General features: G+C 34.1%; 1 protein-coding gene across 4 annotated transcripts; it reads right to left on the bottom strand.

Moving 5' to 3' along the window:
• Positions 1-229: 229 nt before the first annotated feature.
• Positions 230-24,393, bottom strand: LOC110724458 (nuclear pore complex protein NUP160-like). 4 transcript variants are annotated; one of them, XM_021903874.1, is made up of 28 exons: positions 24,199-24,393; positions 23,744-23,946; positions 22,765-22,897; positions 22,364-22,628; positions 22,203-22,263; positions 21,831-21,979; positions 19,513-19,598; positions 18,995-19,099; positions 18,632-18,729; positions 17,394-17,514; positions 16,469-16,651; positions 16,126-16,318; positions 15,423-15,991; positions 13,817-13,979; positions 11,916-12,193; positions 11,630-11,817; positions 9,824-9,900; positions 9,380-9,726; positions 8,905-8,973; positions 8,500-8,815; positions 8,018-8,146; positions 6,846-6,954; positions 6,677-6,748; positions 6,400-6,520; positions 4,403-4,510; positions 3,629-3,766; positions 1,038-1,211; positions 230-948 (listed from the first exon to the last, which is right to left on the bottom strand). In XM_021903874.1, exons 2-28 carry the CDS (start codon positions 23,932-23,934, stop codon positions 907-909), a joined length of 4,485 nt encoding a protein of 1,494 aa, XP_021759566.1. In that variant the 5' UTR covers positions 23,935-23,946; positions 24,199-24,393; the 3' UTR covers positions 230-906. The 4 variants fall into 4 exon arrangements, with proteins under 4 accessions (XP_021759566.1, XP_021759568.1, XP_021759570.1 ...); XM_021903876.1 differs by having other exon boundaries at positions 8,018-8,143; XM_021903878.1 differs by having other exon boundaries at positions 21,831-21,973.
• Between the last annotated feature and the right edge of the window lie 1,002 nt (positions 24,394-25,395).

The following is a 25,395-nucleotide window of genomic DNA, read 5'->3' as shown; positions in this document are numbered from 1 at the left end:
GTTACCGTTAAATGTAGGTTTCTTAGCGAATGAGGCTGAAATTCTACCATATAACAACTTATTCCACCCTATTTCCTGTACAAATAATGTGCCCTTTCTTTTTTGCCCAATTGACACTATTGAACCAATCTGATTGTTATGTGTAGGTATATATTGACCCTCTGCCTCTATTTAACAGCTTTTCATGTCTACACCTATTATTGATCAATGGAAACAAAAGGCAAGCATAGGCAGAAACAATCAGCAAAAGCACATTCTTTAGCTGGCTATCGATGAATGTTAATTAGTAGAAATGCACTTCTAACCGGGGGGAATAATTAACATTAACATATACCTTCTGATATCTACTAATAGAATATACATTTGAGCCGGGATGTGAAAAAAAAAAAAAAAAAAAAAAAAAAAAAAGATAAAAAATCTCAGCAGAGGTCAGCTGGCAGTTGCTATATGCTAATTGCATTTACACAGCTAATTTCTCCAGGCAATCCAGCTGCTAAGCCATGCTTCTACTGACTGCCAAGACACAGGATGCATACCATGCTTGCAATCAGGCTAGGTCGTAGCTTGCAATCAGGCTACGTCCACGAGTCTTTCCGTACTCAGGCTTAAGGAACAAACTTTCTCCAAGATTACAGGGGGCTTGCTATTGCTTCTTTTATGCTCAGCTCCTTATGATTGGCCAGATTTTACATTGATGATGTATATGCTGCAGAGTGCTGGTTTCTTAACATGTACAGGTTTCATTGAACTCAATCCATAATCATTAATTAATACAGAAAGGCAGAATGTGGAAGCAGCTTCTGCGACCAAAAACGGCACCTTTTCTCATCGAAATAAATGTTAAATGATGCCCGACTCTGGACATGATGTTATATGCCATATCAAGTCAAATGCAAATGATAATTCTCAAAGAACAGAAGAAATAGCATCCTCCGAGTCGGTTTTCAACTAAACAAACACAGCAAAAAAAAATATTAATACACACTAGAAAAGCAACTAGACCAGTAAAATCAGTAGGAATGATATAATAAGCATACCAGTATGAGATGGCTCCGTAAGGCTCCATGCAAAAGAACTTTTAATTTTTCACACTGATCAGTCATGTGACCTACACGTATTGACTCTTCAAGGTGACACCACAGGCGTTCAATTGCTGTGTAAGGGAACCAAGTTGCCAAGGGTCTTTTCCTATATACTAAGCCAGCTGGTCGCTGCAGAAAAATAGAATTCTTCAGTATGAGTATAAACCTTTAAGTATATACAACAGACCAGATGTTAGGGAATATGAGCAGAAATGGAGGGAAATCTATGAACTAGTCAAAGTAGCACAAAGAAGGGCATGAAATATCATCTATCAGAGGCTCAAAGATTGTAAGTAGTTGGCATAAGCTGCATAAAAATGGAGTATTTGTTCGACATTCTAATTTGATATTCAAGCCCTTGCAAGCAAAACATTACACATAACACCAGACATTTTAACCAGACTCAATGGTTATTTAAAATACGTGAATTTACCAATTACTAAAATAAGTTTGGACTATGATTAATATAATTCTCTATCCAATAAAAATATTACAATAGAGCATTTTATTATTTTACAAGCACCACAGTAAGAGAGAGAATCACCCTACTGTATCCCCTCGGACCCCACCATTAATCCCAAACCCGAACATTAATTAAGAAGGCAAAGCAAGAAAATGACACACAGACTCCTATTTACTTAATCTAATAGCAAAAGCCAAGACCTTTACACTCCATTGCCTTGTCCTAAAAATTCCGAGTTTGGTCCAAGCATTACAGCCATTACTAGACCCTTACCCATTGTCATTCCTATAGATGAGTCAACAATCCCATATCCCATTTACAGGATGTAAGTGGTGTAATCTGAATAGACCATTGTCCCTTATTCGTAGTTGCCTTTGGTATGTCACTTATTCATTAGAACCATTAACAGTTCATAAGTTTTCATAGCTAATTGGTGACTCCTTACGATCCCTGAAGTTTGCCCCTTTGATCAAAGTTAAATCAAATACCATACGGCATATGCCATTCACAATCACATGTGTCACATTCTGTATAAATAATCCAACCCCAACACTTAACTATCTCAGTCAGGCACCATCTTTCCTATCACCAACACCAATACCCCTAATAGCCTCATTTTAATTCTCATGGAAGCATTGTTATGCCACTGTAGGTACCAGATTGCTCACACCACACACCAAGCAGTTAGGATATGTTTATATTATCTAGAAAAAATGCAACAATGGATTATCATGCCTGAAGCTTATAATTTAGTCAACGCAATTATAAAGCAATAAGGCCAGTAACCAGTAATATTCAGCTTCGAAAAACTCTTTGACAAAATGCAATTGTTTTCAAACAGGACGTATATAGTACTCCCTAAGATCCTATATATTCTTCCTATTTTGACTATGTACCTTTGACAATGCATTACTTAGATAAAACTAAGTGATCAACTATATATTTAAGCTAAACTTCATGGTAAATGTTGGATTCCACCACAAAACACTTATTATCACTAAATTTCACAAATTTTAGTTGTGATGATGAGAAGTATCTCAGAAGACGGTCATGTCCGTCATGTGTATCCCTATATTTACGAAATACTTTAAATGGATAATAGAAAAGTAATCAATCAAAATCAACCTAATGTCCCAACTGAAATCCTGCTTAGGGAAAGGGAAGGCCAAATACTCAAATGCTCAGTCAAACTTCCTATCAGAGAGTTTATTTCCATTACTATTTATCTAAATGAATACAATTAGCTACTATGCCAATGCAAAACATGTTTCTTTCCTAATGTGCACATAATTTAGAAATTTGCAGTTTAACGTTGGTTTTAGAATTTAAAAATAAAATAATACCATATGCTATCACCTATGTTACTCGGGTATTGTCATCAGACCGACTCAACAAGCTAACTAAATAGCATTGATAATTTCATTGACAAAAACTTATAAAACAGAAATTGGTCAACTAGCAAGTTGAATCAGATTGAGCTTCAAGTTAAGCTCTCCTCTTATAGATATACTTCTTCTGTTTCTTTTTATTTACAACACTTCACATTTCACATTTGGCAATGCATTATTTCAATCGCACGTGTCTTTCATAACTAATATGTAAAAATTATAAAAATTGTGTATAATGAAAGCATAAACTGAGACGGATCTAACAATATCCCATGTCTGTTTTTCTTTAGGTAAGAACAACACAATAATACTTCCTCCGTTTTTTTATTATTGCACCATAGGGGTTGGGTACAAATATTTTGGTAGTGGAAAAAAGTAAGAGAGAGAAAGGTAAAAATACAAAATTGCCCATGTGACATTGATAAATTAAAAAGTGTGAAAAAGCAAGGGTATGTTGGGTATTTGTAGTGTGAACACAAATATTTTTTTTTCCTAAAGAGGAAATGGTGCAATATTTGTGAAACTTCCTAAAATGGCAAGTGGTGCAATAATAAAAGAACGGAGGAAGTATAAATGTTTGGAAATAGACAACTGAATAGACGCATAGAAAGCACATGATGACACAAAAACTTCAAATGCAATCAGGATCTAAATCTAAGTACGTAAACATAATGCCTAAGAAGAAGAAAACCTACCACTGAAGCATAGGCCTCTATGTATTCAATCAAAAGTTCTATGGCCTCCGGATATCGTCCATAATCAACATATAACCTGAAAAGAGTTGCAGGATTTGATTCTTGGCCAGTCATGCCCCTACTTTCTCTACGTGCACCCTGCATGAATTCAATGATAATTACACATCAGGGTACTATCTTCCACTTGGAATTTAGAAGCTCATCTCTTCATAACCAGCAACTTGACTTACATCTCGACATAACATGGGGAAACACCCACCAAATCTTTTCATATTCAGAATCAACATTTTTAATATAATTTAGCAGCTTGTACTGGCCCTCAATATTTCTCTGTAGCTGATTTTGTCAGCTTGAAAGAAAACTCTGCATATAGGTAATTTTCCAGTCCCCATTTCCCTCAAAAGACAAGGGAAGAATTGTTTAAGAAGAGATCCTCTTTACATCAAGAGACAGGGAAAGGATAACCCCGGGTATTGGTTGGTGGTGGTGGGAGGAGGAAGACTAGAATCCAGAAAACTTTAGCTTATAAGCAATATAAAGCATCCTCTTAATGATTCAGTGGTATAGCAAGACATATAGGGTAATATAAAGGACCAGCAGTTAACTATTTTCCTGCTCCCTGAAGGTAGGGGAGTGGATGTAGAAAAAGTGCATAGCCAAACTTCTAATGAAAAATTAATCAAATGATGAAAGAAATATAAGACTTTCAGATTATAACTTATCAAAAGTCTAAAAGTCAAACTGTATAGTGTATTCAGTGGCCTGTAAGATTACCTTGAACATGTTAACTAACCAAAGAGGCAGTTCAATCTGAGAATCAGAGCAGAGGATAGTTTCTGCAACTACTACAGGTAGTCTTCCATGAAATTCTTTGTATTTCTCCTGTAAAACCCCACCAAAAAAGAAGAATAAGAAATGTATTGTAAGTGATATTGTAAGGCTTTCTGAGCAAGAAAGAAGTAAGCGTCACTATTTCCATAAGCTAAGGTTTTGTCCCAAATACTTAACTGAATGTGAGAAGAATGTAAGAAGTATGATAATAATTTAGAGATATCCTAGTGTATAATAACAACATACACCAATATTTTTTCATACAAAAAATAAGTATGATTTTAAGTGCAAAACAAAAGAGTATCTACAATCACTTATCGTACTATACATTGATCGACCACATCAAACCCAATTAAGGAGTATTTTATCGTTACCTGAACCAATTGTTTAATCTACAGCTGCAACCGTTTAAATGTATGTAGTTACTACCTCCGATCTTGTTTGTTTGTTACGTTTTCTACTCTAGTATGTTCTTTTTAAATAGTTAATTGGTTACGCTCTTTCTTTTTTCGTACTCTAATCCCATTTACAATGCTCCCTTTATAGCTTATTCTTATCTAAAACTAGTAACAAACCCTCTCTCCTGTTTTTACTTACAAATGCCCTGCTTTCTACACTCTTTTTCACTCTCACTGGTTTATGTTGCTACTCTTACCATCATTACGAACAAAGGTCATACAGTATACTAGAGAGGTTGGATTTGAAGTATACTAATTAGCATTTCTGATTATCATCTACTTAAACTTAACCACCATGCAGGACATTGATTGATAATTACCAGGAAGCAATAATCAACACAGAGTGACAGGAGAAGTGCTGCGTTATTGACTTATGCATAACGCAGAAAAGTTGAGTATTAACAAGTTAACAACATTTTGCAAGGGAATAAAAACTCTAGTTGGCAATATAGTCATCTGACTAAAATTACTCAATTGGCATACTCATGTACTGTGAATTTTAGTTATTTTCCCTTGGTATCTTTACCTCTATTATTTGCTGGGAAAAAAATCTAGCCCCAACAAAAAAATCAAAATCTTATTAGCCCATTGACGGCTATATCTTCATTAAAAACAGGGCCTTCATTCACAGAATAGACAAAGTCAAAACAAAAGTTACACATATAACTCATAGCTATCGCATACATCATACACATGAGAAGCATCCAATAGCTAACCTTAGTTTTAAAGGGCACAAGGCGCACCAAGGCGCAAAAGTCTTTGGAGCCTAGGTCACTAGGTGCATAGCACAAGGTGCGCGCCTTTGGTAGGTAAGGCAAACTATATTTGTATAGAAGAAAAAATGTATTGAATAAGTCTAAATAATGGAATTCTGAGAAAAGATGAAAAGACCATGTGATCAATAGCCAGGGTTCTTCAAGTTCAATTGGGAGATATGGGATTTCTCTCTAGAATGTCCATCACAAAGTCTCATGAAGCTTTACAAAATAAGGTGCAATAAGCATCCTAGAAAAAAGCAAATAGGCAAATGCCTTTTGTAAGTCTTTGAGCCTCGCAGAGCTAAGGCGAAAGCTCTCGCAGCTCATTGTTCCTTGCGCCTAAAACTATATAGCTAACAATTCTGTCCTTGTTCCAGGTGAAGCAAAGTTTGAAATTTCCACCAATATACATCTCCCTGCAGGATGTTAACCATGCTAGAGCTGTGTTTCTACTACGTTTAGCCAAAAAAAAAAAAAATCACTCTCACTTGCATGTACTTCTTCATTCATGTATAAGGAGTGAAAAGGTGTTACCGTGTTAGATGAATCAAGAACTTATTTACAATAAAAATTCAAACTCTGGCAAATACTTAATAATTAGGCTGCTTTTCCCTAATATTTGATCACCGCCATAATTCAACTTACACAAACAGAGATATCAACTTTAATGTCTTCAAAGGAATGCCAATTGTCTCGTTACATCAAATGAAGAGAAAATACTCACAAGATACTGCTCAAGCGCTTCCCACTGATTTCTCTTTGTTAGGACCGATTGAGAGCCCACATTAAATAGTTCTTCCATCACCAATTCATCCTTTGTATATGTTAACAACAGCCCAGGTGATCTACATACAAGAGTAAAGTATAATTATACAAAATAGTAACAAATAAAGCGAGAAGACTTGGAACGAACAAAAATGTACGGGGTAACAGATCTTGTTTTGAAGTTCTTTTTTTTTGTAAAAAAAAGGTTAATGGTGCAAACATGAGAGACATCTTACCCAACCATTGGAGAACTGGCTTTATTTGGACAGCATTTCAGGGCCATAGCAGAGAACACTCTTTCAAGTTCCCTGAACCAGTGCAAAAGAAAGCATAAAGACCTAATCAAAAAGAACAGCCCCACTAAAAAAGCCCAAACAATATTTGAGAGAATCGGAGGAGATATACCTCTTCAATCCAGAATCCTTCCAAAACCGTGTCACTACTGTGAATGCCATATCATACAAATTTGACTCAACTAAAAGGTCCGTGAGATCTGATGGATACTTTTCATTTCCTAGATAAAAAATTTATATTGTAATTATTTTAAAAATTAAAAAATAAAAAAAAATCAAAGAAAGCACATTAAATTTGCAACGAAATGAAAGGATAACACGGACACAAGAAAGACACAAATAGAACAAAATTTGAAATTTTATTTGCAAGAAATGATACGCCATCAAAATTATCAATTAGCACTGTTAAAATCCAAGAGTAGTCCCTCTGTAAAAGAGATAAAGACTCGGGGTAACTGACCAGGTGTTACCAAAGAGCATTATGTGTCATATGACTAAAACATAGGTCAACATTTGCTGATAAAAAATTCATGTGACAATTGTAATATTTGTCCCTCCTTAACAATCACAGTATAAGCCACCTTTAAGATATCTTCAAGGATCAAGCTAAAGTTAATTTTGACTCATACACCTGCCGACTCTAGAATTTTTTTATTAATATCAGTTCCATTCAGTAATCAGTAGCTTAAAGGCAAAAAAAAATGAAGAAGCTTCAAAGAATCAATTTCTTGAATCATCATAGAAGAAGACATGAAATGAACAGAGTAAAGTGGCTTAATAATCAGCCAACTTCCTTCCACACCTGAGGTTTAGGGAATAAAGCCCCCCCCCCCCCCCCCCCCCCCACACACACACACACAAAAAAAAAAGAAAAAAAAGATAAGAGTAAGTGTAGACCTATAATACTAAATAAAAAACTGAAACCAGTGACACATCTCCTTGGCAAAAAAGATTCTTCCCAAACATCTCAATTCCCCTGACTCCAAAAATTGTAAAATTCCCCTTCCACAGCTCTCTGCTTCTAAGCAAATTGCTCAACCTCAGATTTACGAAAACAGACTTCACAAGTTCGCAGCAACCTAGCAAACTACAGAAGTATAGATGAAAGTAAAGAGACAAATAAGTTAGACTAAGGTTACAAAAATAATAATTTGATCAGAAACTGCATGAATATAAACCTACCCCCACCCTGGTAAGATAGGTAACAGAACACATGGACATACAGACAAGCACAGATATTCACACCAGCACACATATTTCAGAGATAAACAACAAGGCTCTTACTTGCATGCGTCCATTTAACATTTGCAAGGGAAAGCAAATATTCTGCAGATGTCACCACAAACTCGTCTTCAAGTTTTTCAATACTAATATACAACTCCTGTCTTTGAGCCGATTCATCAACTCCACCTGCTATATCAAAGTGAAAGAAGTAAATATCGCCATTTTCTTACACTTCCATAATTGTCAAATTAATTACATTCATAATATACCCCAACCTTTCCAATGTAAGAGTCCTAGTTCACTTTCCACTAAAAAAATAAGAAAAGTTAAAAACCAGAAACAGGAAAGGAACAGAACTATGCATCACTGAGTAGATGGTCCATTAAAAACATCAACAAGACAAAGAAACTAGAAAACAATTGAAATTAGGAGAGAAAACAAAATGCAAGATCAACATTAGACTAATAAGAGTAAAAGACATTCTTTAATATGTGAGCCAGTGGCTAAGAATTATAGATCAGAAGGGCAAATGTGATGATTACATTGTTCTTCCATAGTTCTAGCCTTTTTAGTTGGATGAGACACACTGTGCAAATGACATCCACCCATCCGAGAGTCAATCCAGGCATACATAGGGTGAACAAGGTGAAGGCAATTGATAGCAGCAGAAATTCCGTTCAGCCTTTCTTGAAGAGCAAGATTAGTATTCTGGTGACTTCTCAGAGTTATTTCATTTTTCAACTGAACTGAATACATATATATGTATGTTGCTGCTTTTCGCCAATTTTGCTGATGCATCTCAAAGGCATACAATAATTTGTAAGGGTTTGGCCTTGCTGAAATATCTGAACATGCTGCCTGCATAAATGATAATATTTACAGTCAAAGACATGCCATAAACCAGATTTCAGCTCTCAAAGTTCTGACATTCTGCAGTATAAAAATACCTTCCAAGCTAACTCCTGTTCAGCCTTGTCATTTAATCCAATAAAGGGAAGATGGCTGTCACAGAGAATCTGCCAAAAACGTTCACGTACACATCAAATTTCTTTCTATTTGATGAAAGTGGCCTCAATATAAATTCTATAATAAGCTAGAATCACACATTATATATAGGCATAGAGATACTGATAAATGCCAAAGGATAATTAACTTGGAAATTGTCTGCCTTAAATGCGAAAGCAAATTAATGAATGTGGATCTGACTGCTATTTTAATTGCTACTAGCTCACAGTCTACAAGATAGAATAAAATAAAAAATAAAAAAAAAAAAAAAAAAAAAAACTGTTATTCGAGGAAAAATTATGGGCCTTGGCCCTTAAATGGGGCTATTTAATGTAGATAAACAATTATTCTTGACAAAAATAAAAATAAATAAATTAAAAAACTCAACTTGACGCAAACAAAATTTAGACTACCAACCTTTGTTGCACCACGTTCATAAAGAACTATTATGAATCGTCTTAAGCAAATAAATCTGTTCTCATCATCTGGATTTGAAACTAGTGCACAATATGCATCATAGTATTGATCAAGGTCCAAAGCAAACTTGAAAACATTTGCCCAGAGCCTCCCCTTAATAGAAGTTACTGATTCATCAGAGAAAGAGACCTTAGAAGTATTATCATCAGCCGCAACAGCTTCATCTACCTGCTCAAGGGCGGCCAAAGCAAACTGAGAAGCAACATCACTGATGTTATATTGCTCAAATTTCTGCATGACCCATTGATAATAACGAAGCTTCCATGCAGCAGCAGAGGCACATTTGGCTGTATTTAAGAAAATGCATTAATGATCAGCAAAAAAAAAAAAAAAAAAAAAAAAAAAGATCCATCACTAAGGCTGGAAAGAATCTTAGTTACATACAAATTTCCAAATGTGACAGTCCAGCCTCAGCAGACAATTTCTGCAGTGCTTGGGCAGCCCCTTCTCCGGATGAAGCCCTGAAAGTAGAGCAACATCAGCAAATGTCTATCAGACGATGGATAAAGAGGTCTTACCAGATATTTCATCCTTCAAAGTGCCAAACATTGCCTTTTATATATATAGGGATCCGGTGAGAATAGATCCCTATGTGAGAACACTACATATATACGAGAACAAATCTAGGCCATATGATCAAACAATATCAACGCCTCACATCAAATACACCCCATTAATGGCAAGATTGTAAAAAAGCAAAACTTTTTCCTTTTATTAGGACACCAGATATACTATCATCTTGTTCAATGCTGACAGATTAAAAATTAATAAAAAAAAAAAATCACCACTTTCTCTCTCCTCTGGTTCAATACAAGCACAAATTTCTCCCAAATTTGTTCAAAATTCAGTTGAGAACTAGAGATCTACTAGCTTCTCACTAATTTCTTCATATAATCTTCTATCTTTCAAATTTGTGTTCAATAAAAAAGGTTCAATTACAAAATATAAAACCAAGGTTTTTGAGGTTTGCAAACATGATCAACAAACTTCAATGATAATCAATGAACAATTCAGCAGTAGTATTTTTTCGAATTTATGGTTATTAATTTTGGATTTTCCGGCAATTATTTTTTCGAAGATGTTCTTAATTTCGAATTTGCTTTTTTGAACATTAATAATTGATATGATTTCAAAATTTGTAGTGATTTAAATTAGTATATTTTTTAGCTCATCTGAATTTGTGTAAATTGGCTGATCTAATTTAAGATTTTGAACATGTGATTCAGATTTAGAGTGAGTTAAAAACTAGAACATGTGAGTAAAAATTTAGAACGTGTGAATAAAAAATTAAATAATTTCAAATCAAAAACATATGATTGAAAATTTAGAAAATATGAGTAAAAATTCAGAACATGTGGTTAAAAATTTACACTCATATGAGTAAAAATTTTAGAATGTATGAATAAATTTTTAGGGCATATGAGTACAATTTTGAACATTTGCGTTAACAATTCAGAACACCTAAGTAATAATTTGACCAAATGAGTAAAAAAAATTAGAACATATGAAAAAAAAAAAAAAAAAAAAAAAAAAAAAAAAAAAAAAAAAGAGAGAGAGAGGGAGGGTATCAACACATATGATTAAAAATTTAAAACATTTGAGTAAACAGCTTAAAATATATGAGTAAAGCTTTAAAACATATGAGTAACAATTTAGAACATACGATTAAATAATATAATTGAGTAAACCATTTTAAACATACGAGTAAAACTTTAGAGCACATAGATAAAAACTTAGAAAAATGAGGGGTTCTCGCACATATTGGGTTCTCACATAGAAGGGGTTCTCACAAGGTCCCTACCCCCCCCCTTCCAACACACACGCGCGCGCGCACAGTCACACACCTAACTTTCAACAAAATTATTGTCTAGGAACCCCAAATAGAGACAAATAACAACACGGCATACACACATACAAGCAACTCCATAGTCTTCCAATTTGAAGTTATTTTTTATTAAAAGCCAACAAAAAACTTCACCTTCTACAGAAGATTGAATGGTAATACCGTAATAGTAAGTTAAGGTAGGGAAAAATGAATCTCAAAGAAATTTTGCAAGTTTTTAGGAGTCATAAGAATAGCCACTTAACTATAAATCCATGAAACCTTCCCAATACCACTCAACTGATGGAAAAAACAATAATGAATATAGATAAATACAGGTAAAACTCATATACTTAACAATATCTTACCTAAAGAAGCATCTCATGGCTTCACTAACTTTTTTCTCCTTTGAAGGTCCACATGGTACCCTTTGAGCCTGAGCAAGAAGTGAGCATCCTCGAAGATGATGAAGTACACACCACTGACCATCACTATTTTGAATGCTTCCAGACAACTTCTCATTTCTCAGATGTGCGTCCACAATCTTAAGCAAATTCTATTACCAGAAGGATGCAGGTAATAAATGGATTTAGCCAAATAATTAAAATAGACTGCCTGACTATAATGAACAAATAACAAAAAAAAAATATGAACCTGAACAGCATTATACTGGCCATGTCTCAGTAGGCTAAGAGCAATCTCAGTTGAATGCCCAAAAATATATAAAGGAGGTTCGCTAGACATGCCCCAAACTAGCCAACCACTGAAATGTTTAACTAAATTAATGAAGCTTCCTGGATTAGGAAGACAACTTAAAGACTGATAACTCCACCCTTCGGATGAACCCTGTCCATCCAATACCAGAATAAAAGCCAAGGTGAAGTCAATTGAACCAAGCTTTGCAATCCATGATCCTTTACCATTGTCACTATCTGAAAAGAAATAAACAAAAGGACCCAGAATAAATAAAAATAATATTATGAAATAGTATACGAAAGCCTCCACTAAACCCCAACAAGTATACATGGTTGTACAAATCTTCTTCAGACAGCACCATATATTTAATAATTTAATATCCATCATCTGTTAACATCGTACATGTCAGCATATATATGAACAGACAATGCATTTCTAATTTTATCCGCTGCAATGCCTCTACTTCCACATAAGAGCCAAAGCATTAAGATTGACAATGATGATCATAAAGCAATAAGCTGACAACAATATATAGGAAATACACCAAGGGGGTGTCACACTTATAAAAAAGGAAAGCTATAGACAATTAAAGCCCATGCTCTTGACTAACAATCTTTAGAAAAGCAATCTATCTACAGCATAAATATATAAAACACTGATAAGGAAATACCGGACTACAGATATACAAAATTCTCAAAATTTAAACTTGAAGCGTAGACAAGAAAGAAGCTACAACCTTAAAAACACTAAACAATTAAACTCTTTCTTTTGCATTAGGCTTCCAGATAACCATCTTCCATGCTTTAACAAGCCAACTTTGAATCTCCTTAAATTTCCAAACAGCAAATTCATCCTTCACAGGAAGTTGCAAAAGCCATAAGCGATACCAAAGTAAGAGCCACTCTTGCCAATTTTCCATGCTACTAAAACATCTAATCATTCCTCTCCAAAAGACCTCAAGACCAATTTATCTACAAATTCATTTGGAAGTCTCAAAAAGGTAACATTCTTACACTTCTGGTTACCATTCCATGATAAACTTCGAAGAGCTCCATAAATAAATAAAACCCAAACCTGCTCCTCTGTCCTCCATTTTCCCCTTACCACATCTCGCCTTCCTCAAAGTCTCAAACCCTCCTCCTTCCTCTTTTTCCCTTCCTAAGCCAAGACATCCACCATGCTCATTGTAAAGAGCTCAATACCACTAACCCCACAGCTATTACATACAACATATTCCCTTCCTCCGCCTAAGAAGGAAGATCACTGCAACTTTAGAAAAAGATAAGCAAACATCACTAGTCATCGAAATATTTAAAAACGTATTTGGTTGTTAAATGTAGCGGACTTTCCTCAAGTTTCTTTTCGTCACCACATGGCAGTCGTTGGTAGAGAATCGGTCATATTTCAGAGATGATTTTTTCAGGAGACAGAAAGACACAGGAACTTAAGGGCTGCTATGGTAGTGAGAGCCAGAGGATTATGATGTCTGTGTTGGTGGTTTTTAATTTGAAGGGGGAGGGGGCAGTGGTTATGCTGTAGGCAATGGTGGGGAATGGGGATGGAGGTGGGGTGGTACTAGACTGTAAGTTAACCTTCTTTTATTTTTTATTTGATTATAGGGGTGGGGGTGTGACAGAAGCATATCTCCCCTAGTCCCCCCCCCCCCAAATACCTCAAGGGTTTTCATAGCTGGACCCCACTGGTATCAAATTTACAAGTTGTATAAACCTAATAAATTATTTGGGTTTAATTGTTCAAGTACTTTCAAACCCACACCATCAACTAAACGCACCTTGGCATACTATTTTACAAATTAAAAGGCCGATGTAGCGATACACAGTCATACAAAATTACCATACCTATATTTAATGAGGATAACTGAGAGCTGAAATCTTCTGCTGAATGAGATTCTGATGGCATAGTAGCCAGAAAATGGATGATAAGCCACTCAGCTATCATTTCATGAATCATAGGAATAAGTTCAAGCTGGATTCTAGAAATATCATCAGGTTTCATATGAACCTAAAAGAAGCAGAATCAGGATTTATCAGAATACTTCAGAAGTTGCCAATAGAAGCTTCTTGTTAAAAAAAAATTCCTCGCATAAGCTAAAAGCTAAACAAGAGGAAGAAACTTTCAAACTCAGAAGATGAATCTTTTAACATTTTTTAAAACTTAAATGATTAAGCAGGAGTAATTTCTTTGCAACACATATAGTCATATACCCCTTAAAAGACAGAAATTAGTTTTGTGCATTTAATTCTCAAACAAGTGGCTATAGGCTGAATTTCCAATCAATTGGTACTAATTTCTGTCTATCAAATAAGAGATCTGGCAAAAGGCTAGAGGCTGATCCAATAACCCAAATACTAAGGAAAATCAGCACCCTAAAGATCATGTTTTGCACATTAAGAATTTAGCACAATGTAGCAAGCTTGCAACATTTCATTGTATTAATATCAAACCTTTTAACTTTCTTTGGAGAAATATAACTCAAGGGAGTGGGGGAGAGGAAGGAGGGGAAAGCAGGTAGAACATCATTTTATGAGAGGATAGTTAGCCAAATTGGTTGAAAAAATAACAACCTCCAACCAGACTGGTAAACAAAAATGCAACATATGACTTTTACACCTAAATTGCTTAGATTTACGGTCTTTTGCCAATGCATGATTTCAAAATTCAAATTTTTATATCTTCAATTACCAACAAGAAAAAAATAGTAACTAACAAGAAACCACGAGACTATTTTTTTTCTTGAGTATAAATCACAAAAGGTCAAACTAACTTATGTGAATAGAGCCTAAAGTCAAAACAAGTCAACTATTATAAATGAAGTAAGATGTTGTGATCTGAAATCATCTCTGCTAATATAAATTCAAATAATGATAAAAAATTAAATTATTGCAGACAAAATTACATCAAATCTATCTTACAAACAAATGGAAGTGCAATGGTACTAAGAATTTATGTTCATAACAGCCTGAGTTAAACAGCGCAGATTACCTACAATAACAAATGAACAATGATAATCCCGTTTCATAAGCAGAAACCTACACCTTAATTTTACAGATCAAAAAATATATACAAAGAATCAATAAATAAAAAGGTACAATACAGCACTTAAAAGATTAACAATCTCCGGAAAGAAAATATTATAAGTATAGGTCATGTTCAAATTTTGGCAGCACCAATACAGGTCTACCTCTTATTATGCAATTGAGATTTGGTCGCAAGATAGAGTTATATTCTATCTCCTACTTTTCTATCATTTATAATGATGCAAACATATTGGACAAAAGAGTACATAGGATGCACAATATAAAGCAACCCTATGAAACAATTTCATGAGTTACAACTCTTACAAGACTAGTATAATTATTAATGAAATAAAATTCATATGCATCAGATCATATAGGTATTTGTGATTGAACAATTGGAGTAATAAATATGTATAGCTTATTTTACCTGGGCACTGATGTCCAAAATATAACTTAAAAATAAAAGCACATTCAATGCAGACTCGAACATCATTTCAGCAACTTGTGAGGTGGCCTGAATCATGATGGATATGTTGGCACTCAACATCATATCTGAATTCAGACTTTCTGTGGGCTTTCGAGGTACTAGAAGATTCAAATAGCTCTCAATGACATTCAATACTCCAACCCATCCATTAGCTTTCTTGCACAAACCGTGAATGGATATTAAAGTATCCATGGTGAATTTCCTCAAAGTTTTATGCTCCAAAAGTTCCTCTTTCCAAATAAAATCAGCTCCAAGATCTGATACTGATGCCACAACAGATGCGCTATAACCACATTTCACAGTATTCAGCAAGCGAGTCATTACGTCCTCATAAGAGGACATTGATTCGCCGACAACTGATTCATAAACAATAGGTGAAATGATTGGGCCTAATCTTCGGCCTATACGCCTAGAGCTGCGAAGCACTTCAAATAGTATCTCACGTTCAAGACCATAGTTAGACGAATCAACCCCAAACTTAGGAAAATCTTCAAGCTCTTCAAAAGTGCCTAGCAAAACAGAAACATTTAAAGTACATACAAGAATGTAAGAAAAATGTTATATAATGTAGAAATTGCACAGCAAATAAATTCAACAGATATGCCAGGAAAAATTAACTAGGAAATGAGGGCAGAATACCAACCATATACAAGCAACTCAATATCCTCTAAGGAACGAAATAGAGATACAGTGTTTTCTCTTATCAATCCAACAGCTCCACTTATTGAATCAATAAGCAAATTGAACGGTGTATTGCTTTTGCACCATCGATCAAAGTACCGTAAACAAAATTCTTTCCAGCATTTAAAGGCTGAAAATGAACTTCCATTGATGGCCTAGTACATAACAAAATTCATTAGAAAAACTACAAATTTGACCACCTCCAACCTCAGAAATTAAATGAGATAGACAATGGTGAATACTTTCTCCAACTTAATATTCCTTTTGAGAAATTAAATAATTAGACATATAGTTAGTATACGAACCTCATGTTCAATAAGCAACAGGATTTCCCTGCTCAATTCATCAATGGTCAATGCCTGAAATTCATAATCTGTCCAGCGCTTGTCATAATCTTCTAATGTTAAACGCAAAACATAACTACTATACACTCCTGGATGTAGCAGCCTGCGTAATATTATAGATGAAACAAATCCAATGATTTGTGTCTGCATATAATACAAAAGGAAATCAGTGAACAGAAAATCGTAAAGCAAAAAAAAATAAAAAAATAAAAAATAAAAAAAAAACTCAAATTTGAAAAGTGAAAACAAACTTGCTTTACTACATCCAATAGTTCGCAAGCATTGCTGTGACAGTGTGACTATATACATTACCAAATGCATTCATGATTCTAGCTATTATCTAGCTGTCTTCCGCAGAGAATTACAATTCTTTTATTATTTTTCTTTTTGTTCAGGGATCTGGCACGAGGATGTCAAAATGGTTTACTCCGTATACAAAATAACCAGTCTTTAGAAGTACAAAGTAGTACCCACATACCTGTAACTTACAACGGTGTCCTAGAATTATATATATTGTAAGAAAAAACACTCTGAACTTTGACCATAAATCCACACATATCAATACCAACCTGAGTCCAGCTAGCATAGTTTCAATGTAAAATGTCAACGTGAGATAACACTTATTAAAACATGACTCTTAACGCAACTAAAAAATTCTTCACGTAACACGACTTTGATGGTTTCACATAATCTTATTCCACATCATGTGTTAGCATGTTTAAATTCTGTTTGTTTCATATTATAACGTTTGACCTAATATTAACTTATGTGAGCTTAAATTACTCATTTACCCCATCCACTTATGACTAATAGTCCTATTTGGAATTTATATAGATTCCAATTAAAATGAAATCTAATACTCTTGATAAATGTAAATTATTAATACCTTTGACGATGAAAAGATTGAGCAAGTGGTTTGGTAAAGATCGTCTAGAGAACGCTCACAACTCTGGAACAATTGCTCTGCAATGAAAGCTTCCTGCAGGGAGTAACATTGTCCTTTTTCCCTGCCAGAAGATATACATATAAGAGAATGTAATGTTCATGAGATCTATATACACACCATAACACAATAACGCATCTCATAGTAGTTGTCACCCCTCCAGAACACCTAAGTTAACCTTAACAAAACATAGGTTCAGGGCTACAGTACACATCAAATCATGAAAATTTCCCCATTTAAAGTAAAAATAATTAATTTAAGATTACTACCAATCCTTTTGGAGCTTTTGGGTGTGCATTCTGCAGATACTATAAATGCTCCTTCCGATACTAATTATGTATCGCTTTAAGGTTTTGCACATTAACTAAGGAGGCAGATGAAGTGTAAATATAGCACCTTAGTTTAGAATTACTAGAAAGATAAAATTTTGAGAGTGAGATTAGGGGAGAAAAAACATTCAGCATCAACATTACCTCAATGTCTGCATACATGACTAAGGGATAGATTTACATTTAGTGGGTAAATTATAAATGTTGCAATCAGTCTTACTTTGTTTTCACATTATTGATGAACAAAAGTTCAAGAAGTGCATGCCAGCTAATTTACGTTAGCAATTTGAGTAAAAAAAAAATTAGCTACCACTGATCACTGACAGATAGGTGATCATATTAACTTTGTTCTCACATTCTCAAATGTAAACTATGATTTTACATTAGAGCACCTATCTATTATAAAGAGATTTAAATTTGAGTGTTCCATTAATTATATGTTCTACTCTATGCTGCTTCAACATAAATCAGAAGCAATACTCGAGTCCAAAAAAATTGTCATTAGTAATTTTTTTTTTTTTTAATAAGAAGATTAAAAGAAATTCATCTAACTCTATCACAATAGTTCCAAGAAAGGAAGCCCGGAAAAGAAAAAAAAAAAAAACAAACAAACAAACAAACAAAAAAACTTAGATTTTTTTACTGCTTCAGCCATTTCCCTGTTTTATGGTACTTCTCTAATTTGATAATTCAAAGTTGTGCATGAAAGCGAAGATAGGGCAGTTTGTACTTATAAAGCATACATGTGCAAAGAAATAGCTATAAGAAATCAGAAATGAAGGATAAAGGAAAGAAATTTAAAGAACAAGTTTTCTCAGATAAAATGAGAAATTATACTCAAGTACAACTTACGTATCAACATTTAGAGAAACAAAGTCATGTTGCAGCAGTGCATCTTCCATTAGAACCCATATCTTGCTCAGTGAAAATTTTACATCAAACACCTTCCCCTAAACATGAAAAGTTTTCATTAGACAAAGAGAGCATTTCATAAAAGAAACCTGAAAAGAAAGAGATCTTATAGCAGAAGATACCAAGAATTTTCTTTTGGGGAAAGGAAAGGGATAAGTAAAAAAAAGCAACAAATTAGAAAGGCACTAAGAAAATGCAGCCCTTTACATAAGGAGGACCAAGAACAGCACAAGATATTAAAACTTTCAAGAAACTCAAAGATCAGCACTGGATTGATAGTCAAGAAAAGATGATATTTATTACCTGAGCCAAAGGGATATACTGTATTGATGAACCAATGGACAAAATGTACGTTTCTCCAGGGGGAAAATGGAGATTACAGATACCAAGTCCCTGTGTGCTCACTCCCTTCACAGTAGAGATGCCAATATATTATAAGAAAGTAACTAAATGAATAATGATAATGATAATGATAATGATAATGATAATGATAATAATAATAATAATAATAATAATAATAATAAAAATAATAATAATAATAATAATAATAATAATTATAAACATAATAATAATAAACATAATAATAATAATAATAATAATAATAATAATAATAATAATAATAATAATAATAACAATAATAATAATAATATAATAAAATAAAATAAAAATAAAAACTGGGGACCCATTAATTATAGAAGACATAGGAAAACTCATTATCCCCCTCAAAAAAAAAAAAAAAAAAAAAAAAGGGGGGGGGGGGGGAAATTAACTATCTACTGGTAATATTATGGCTTGACAGTTGACATGACTAAAGCACATACCATGGATTGTGTGTACATGATTGCGAGAGGAATTGCATTTGCATCAACATCTACAGGCCCAACCCATAGCCGAGAGAAAACAGTTCCTGTAAACACCACAAACTATGATAGCATGCCACAACAATACAGAAAACCTACTGCAGTCCTCACAAACATAATCACCTAAAATAAAAGATTTGGGGGGGGGGGGGGGGGTGTTGTTTTCTCTACATGATAGAAATAATTCTTTTAAAAAAAACATGAGTAATCTAACACCTATAAAGAATAATATACATTACACAATGTAGCTTTTCTGCTAAGAAGAAAACAGATATTGTAAGTGTTGATCAGCTAATGGCAGCTGTCAGAATGATAAATTACACCTAACCTAAGATTATTTTTAGATGTCTACTGCAGTCTTGCCGTGATATTCAACGTGAACATCAGCCTTTGACACTTCGTCTATTAGGATGATACCTTTCAAGAAGACTGTGTTGCCTTAGTGGTGAATTTTGGACTGGTAGTCAGAAGCAATTAAAGATGATATTATGAATAACACTAATGTTAAAAGGAGGTGCCAATATAAATATTGTTTGCATGATAGCAGCACATATTCCAGTCAAGAGCCTTAAAGATCAAACTATCTGCACTTCTTTGTCAGCCTACATGAAGGTTTTCAGGCCTATAACTCTGACTTATGTAACTTTAGGTGCGAGTATGAGAGGTCTAGGCAAAATGTGGAACAAAATATCAACTGTGACATCGACTCTCAAAGAAGATATAAGCAAAGTAACATTGCTGGTTGATTAAAGGAAAATTGTGTAAATGCAATCTCTACCAGATAATAAAGCACCTACTCATTGGTAATAGAATACGTATTTTTGACTAGAAGGGGATACCTAGAAGCAGAGTGATTAAATATGTAACAAAGAATTATTGTTGATCACCCTATTTGAGTGTATTTGAAGTGGAACTATAGTTGGGAAGCTGTGTCATAAAGAAGATAGCTTTTGTGGGGATACAGTGTCAAAGCTGGTCTATTATCTAGGAAGCAGAGAGCATCATATTTTGTAATCTACCAAGAGATTGCTAGTTAATTAATCAGTAACCTAGAAAAACATCCGTACGTAAAAAATTTCTACACACAAAAGTTTAGCACAACAACGTGACAAAGAATCCTTTATCTGTTCATGGCAGATCACCCTAGTGTGCAACTTTGTGAATTTCTAGGTTGTTGGCTTCACATCAAAATATCAAATCAATCATAGATATTAGCCAAGGACACAGTATTCACTTGAAAGAAAGGAAAGGGGCAGAACTATCAAAGAGGGGTGGCAAACACACAAATGAAAAGACAGTGTCACAAATTTTAGTACATAACAACTTATTTTGTTATCTACTTGGAGCAAAATGTTTCACTATACGCTAGTCATCTTTTAGAACCTTAATGATAGCAAGATAATAAAATAACATTAACGGGTTACCAGCTTTTTTTTTTGTCCATAATTCTGTAATATTATATGACCCCCTTAGGGTGCTCCACTTATTATCTTGTACTACTTGCATTGTCAAGAGAGGGTGGCATTCACGTAAAATCTTACTCCCTTTAGTATAGAATAACTATACATGTTCGACTTTTGAGCTTTCAATTGAGCTTCTATCATATGTTTTTTCTTAACCGAACGACAAAAAATTAGAAAGGTACCAAATAAATCTCTGACTGAGATGTACTACATATCTACTAAATTTTTTTTGCATAAATCTAAATTTTTTTGAAGCAATAAAGACCGAACTTAGAATCTTAGCCAGATAAAGTAAAATGTGGAAAATAATTGAGGAGGAAAAAGTTTAAAGTGCTATGATTTATACTTAAAAACATTAGCATGAGAAGGATCTTAAACACCAAAGAGATCAATGGCACTAATTTATCAGATTTCATTAACATAAATAGAATAAAAGTTCAGCTATTGAATGCATACACATCAGCCATTTTGCTCCTAATGTTCTACAAAAGCATCAAAAGCAAAATACCACAATGTAAAGTTTGTAAACTACAAAAGCCTCAGAAGTTGTGAGAAAATTACTCTACCCACTATGAAATTTTGCTAAAATATCAACTTTGACACATTTTACTCTCCAGCCATAATGATTCCATACATAATGTGCAAGTTGCAGAGATCAAAAGTAACCATCACTTAATATTTATGACAGATTTAGTATTTTTTTTTTTTCACAACTCACTATTCTTCCTAATTTCAAAGGAGGAACCATTAGGAAGGGGAGAGGGAGGGAGGGGGGGCGTTCAACTGATTACAAAATTATAAAGTTTAATAGCATACCTGGACTACTTAAAGATTGACTAAAAAGCTTGCTATGACGGAGAAGATCCCAAACTTGTAGACTTCCATCAGAATGGAGCACAAAGACAACCTTTCTGCCATGAATATCTGAGACCACCAAATCCTTCACAGACCCAGCTAATCTGCTTCTGCAACATCGTTCAGACTTCAGAAAAGCCGCATGAATTCCATTTTTCACAGTCCATACAAGCCATAGAAGGAAAATCTAATATAACTATCATTGGATCATCGTTAAGGATTTTACTATTAGGCTTAAGGGGGTAGCTTGAAAAGTAATTCTTAGGTACTCCGTCAGTTCGATAGGGCAACTTTCAATAATAATCAGATGAGTAGAATATGCAGAAAGACAACCTGGACATTAAACCCCACAAGCGGCTTAAAGCTGCCTCATCACGCAACTCATACATGAAACCTGGGAATCAAAACATGCACATTATGAGTGGGTAAAAAAGAAGATTTATGTTTGACAAAGTTGTATCAAAACATAGCATGGAATAAAAAAGGACATCTACCAGGAGCTTTTTCATCAAGTACACCAAGTTTGAAACAAATGACTGAACCATCATCTCTCCCAATAATAAAACAACCAGTTGTAGCAGTGGCAGAAGTTATGGGTGAGCAATCAGGGGAGAAATTTGTATCAAAGTGTAGAATCTCATTGGATGAGAAAACAAAAGCAGCAGCATAAGCAGAGACACTTTTGAGTTGGAGAGAGTAAGCAATGCCCGAGACAGATAACACATACAGAAGATAAACATTGCCATTAGCTGAATTTATCTGTTCACATGCATTTGAAAACCCCATCAGCAACATTTAACTTACAAATATAAGAACTTCTTGGCATTTTTTTGGTACATACTATCACAAACACACAGTTGGACACAAAAAACCAGATAAAAAGAAAGTGATGAACCTCATTCTCGCAAATATAAGCAAATGGAGACAATGCCTCAGGGAACAAGATGCGCAACCCAGCCCTTGGGATGTCTTTATCAGCATTAAGCTCTAATATTTCAATAGCATGTGGCAATCTTCGACAAATACGCCTAACCAAAAGAGTGAGCACATGTTAAGAACCATGCAAAATTCAATGACATTCATCCACGTAAAGTCAACTAACATCATCATTCCAAACCTCATCAGACTGGCATTGAAACTCTAAACTTATGTTGCTTTTGTTGTCACAATTTAAAACCCCTTATTCTACCAGATAAGGAATACTTGAAAGAAAATGTTATTTAAAGCTGCCATTTTAGTAAATCTTAATTTCTGACAGTCTCACTTTCAGTAATTGCTCATCACAGCTATGCACATGTTCCTATAATACTTGCACTAGAATACTTTGTCTTTTTAAATTGCAAATTTTACACTATGCACATACACTACTTTGATCATCTTATTTGATTTATAGATTTGGAAAAATATATTCATGTGGAATGTGGGATCTTGTTTGCTTTGTCTTAATGTATACTTTCAAAAATCAGCTTTTATACTTTTTACTAAAATATAACAAAAGGCATCAATTGTACATAATGTGCATTGGCAATCGTAAAATCTTCATTGCAATTTAAAAAGAACGGAGGAAGTATTAGATATGAATAACTTGATAATGGTGAAACACAATCACTTGGTTATGTGAACCACAATGCCAATAACTTAAGATGTTTGTACACTACTATGCTTTACAATGCCTAGATTTTCACCTATTAAACTAGGAGCAAAAACGAGCATGAAAAAAGACTTGCCATACCAACTAGAATCCATGTTCGTAACATGTAAAAAATAGATACTAGCACATCAAATTGGTAGTTTAAAAATATGTTAATTAACACTTCCCTACAATGTACTTGTAGGGAACTCGGAGCACAATGAAGAGGGGATAGAGACAATACCAAACGAGGTAAGTTGGAGGACTCCCAATAACAGAACATGAAGCACAATCTTTGGTAGGCGGAGCAATAGACCGAGAACTCGAAGAAGAAGCATGACTATCGGGGACAGACGACTCAATCCACTTGATTGAATCACTGTTAATAAAAGGAACCTCCATTCCAACTTTCGAATAAGCTCGTCCCTGAGCCATTTTAGCAAAATCCTGCAGCATATTTGCAACCAAATTCAACTTAATCATCAAATTAGGCTCCAAAAATCACACAAAAATTCTTCTTGCTTAAAAGTATTAACAAAATTGCTCGTTATAATTATTCATAAGTTCAGCAATCATAAACAATAGTTCAATAATCCACCTTAGAAGAACCCTAAATTGACTATACTGGCAATTAATGATAAACCCTACATTGTGAAATAGATAATCGATGATTGAAAAATATGAAGGAATATATCTTACTTACGAAGCTGCTTCAATGGAGGAGAGAAAGCTTAGAAGTCGCTTCAATGGAGCACTCCGAATACGCTTCAATGGAGGAGTGATAGAGAGTGAGGTGCAGCGGAATAGAAGTGAAAAGGCTCCGATGGGCCAAAAATATGAAGATTTGTGAGAATATGGTAATTGGCGGAAAATCGGCTTACTTTCTCCCTCCTACTTAAGGCGTAGAGGTATCAATTTGGGTGATTGAGTTGATATTGGTTGAGTTGAGTTGAGTCAAAATTAATTCAACTTTGAGTAATATTTTGCACTCCCTCCGTCCCTAAATTAAATTTTTCTTTGGAAATTTACACGGAAATTAAGGAGGAAAGAATAAGACAAATAACAATAATTAGATAATGCAATGGGAAGTACAAAACATTAAATAATGTTTTTGAGTAAAACAAAGATAGATGAGTGATTACTCATGACATGTCATCAATCCTTTGCAAAAAAGAAGGACCAATCACATGCTCCTAATTGAAAATTTTTAACCAATCATATTTATTGTAATTTGGCACAAGGATTTTGAAAAATTAAAGGGTGAAAAAGTACATTAGCCAACCAAACATTAAAATTGGAATGTAAATACATTAATTATACATTAAAAGTACAACTGAAAAAGAGAGTGTATTTGGGATATTTAGAAAAAAAAAACTTACTAAAAATAGAAAGGTGGAATGTAATTTTGAAATACCCAAAATAGAAAGGAGGAATGTAATTTAGGGACGGAGGGAGTATTAAGTTATCCTGCTCATGCGAATTGAAATTTAGATCACATTACTTTCACGTTAAATTGAGTCACTTTTTTATATATTTGCAAGAGCATATGAGATTGACAACAAAAATGCCATTTAAAGGACACTTTGGTGATATTTTTGAAAAGAGAAGGGTGATAAGGTAAATTTTGAGCATGAATAGACTTAACACCATTTGCTCACCGTTAGTTTAAATGTTTAAATAAACAACATTTGCCTAAGGTCATTTAATTATTGTTAACCTTTTTTAAAAAGGTAAGAAAAATTAAACATTAGAAAGCCCTAATTTCATTATTGTTAACCGGTTCCAAACTTCCAATTAATAAACAAAAAGTTAGAAAGAGAAAACAAAACTCAATGTAACAACCAAGCTTGATTCATCAAAAGCAATGAAGTTGAATTTCTTCAAATTGTAGCACCA

Source organism: Chenopodium quinoa, unplaced genomic scaffold (genome assembly GCF_001683475.1).
Source record: "Chenopodium quinoa cultivar QQ74 unplaced genomic scaffold, ASM168347v1, whole genome shotgun sequence".
Classification (NCBI taxonomy): domain Eukaryota; kingdom Viridiplantae; phylum Streptophyta; class Magnoliopsida; order Caryophyllales; family Amaranthaceae; genus Chenopodium; species Chenopodium quinoa.
Note: the sequence above shows the minus strand (reverse complement) of the source record. Positions and strands in the feature narration are given on the sequence as shown.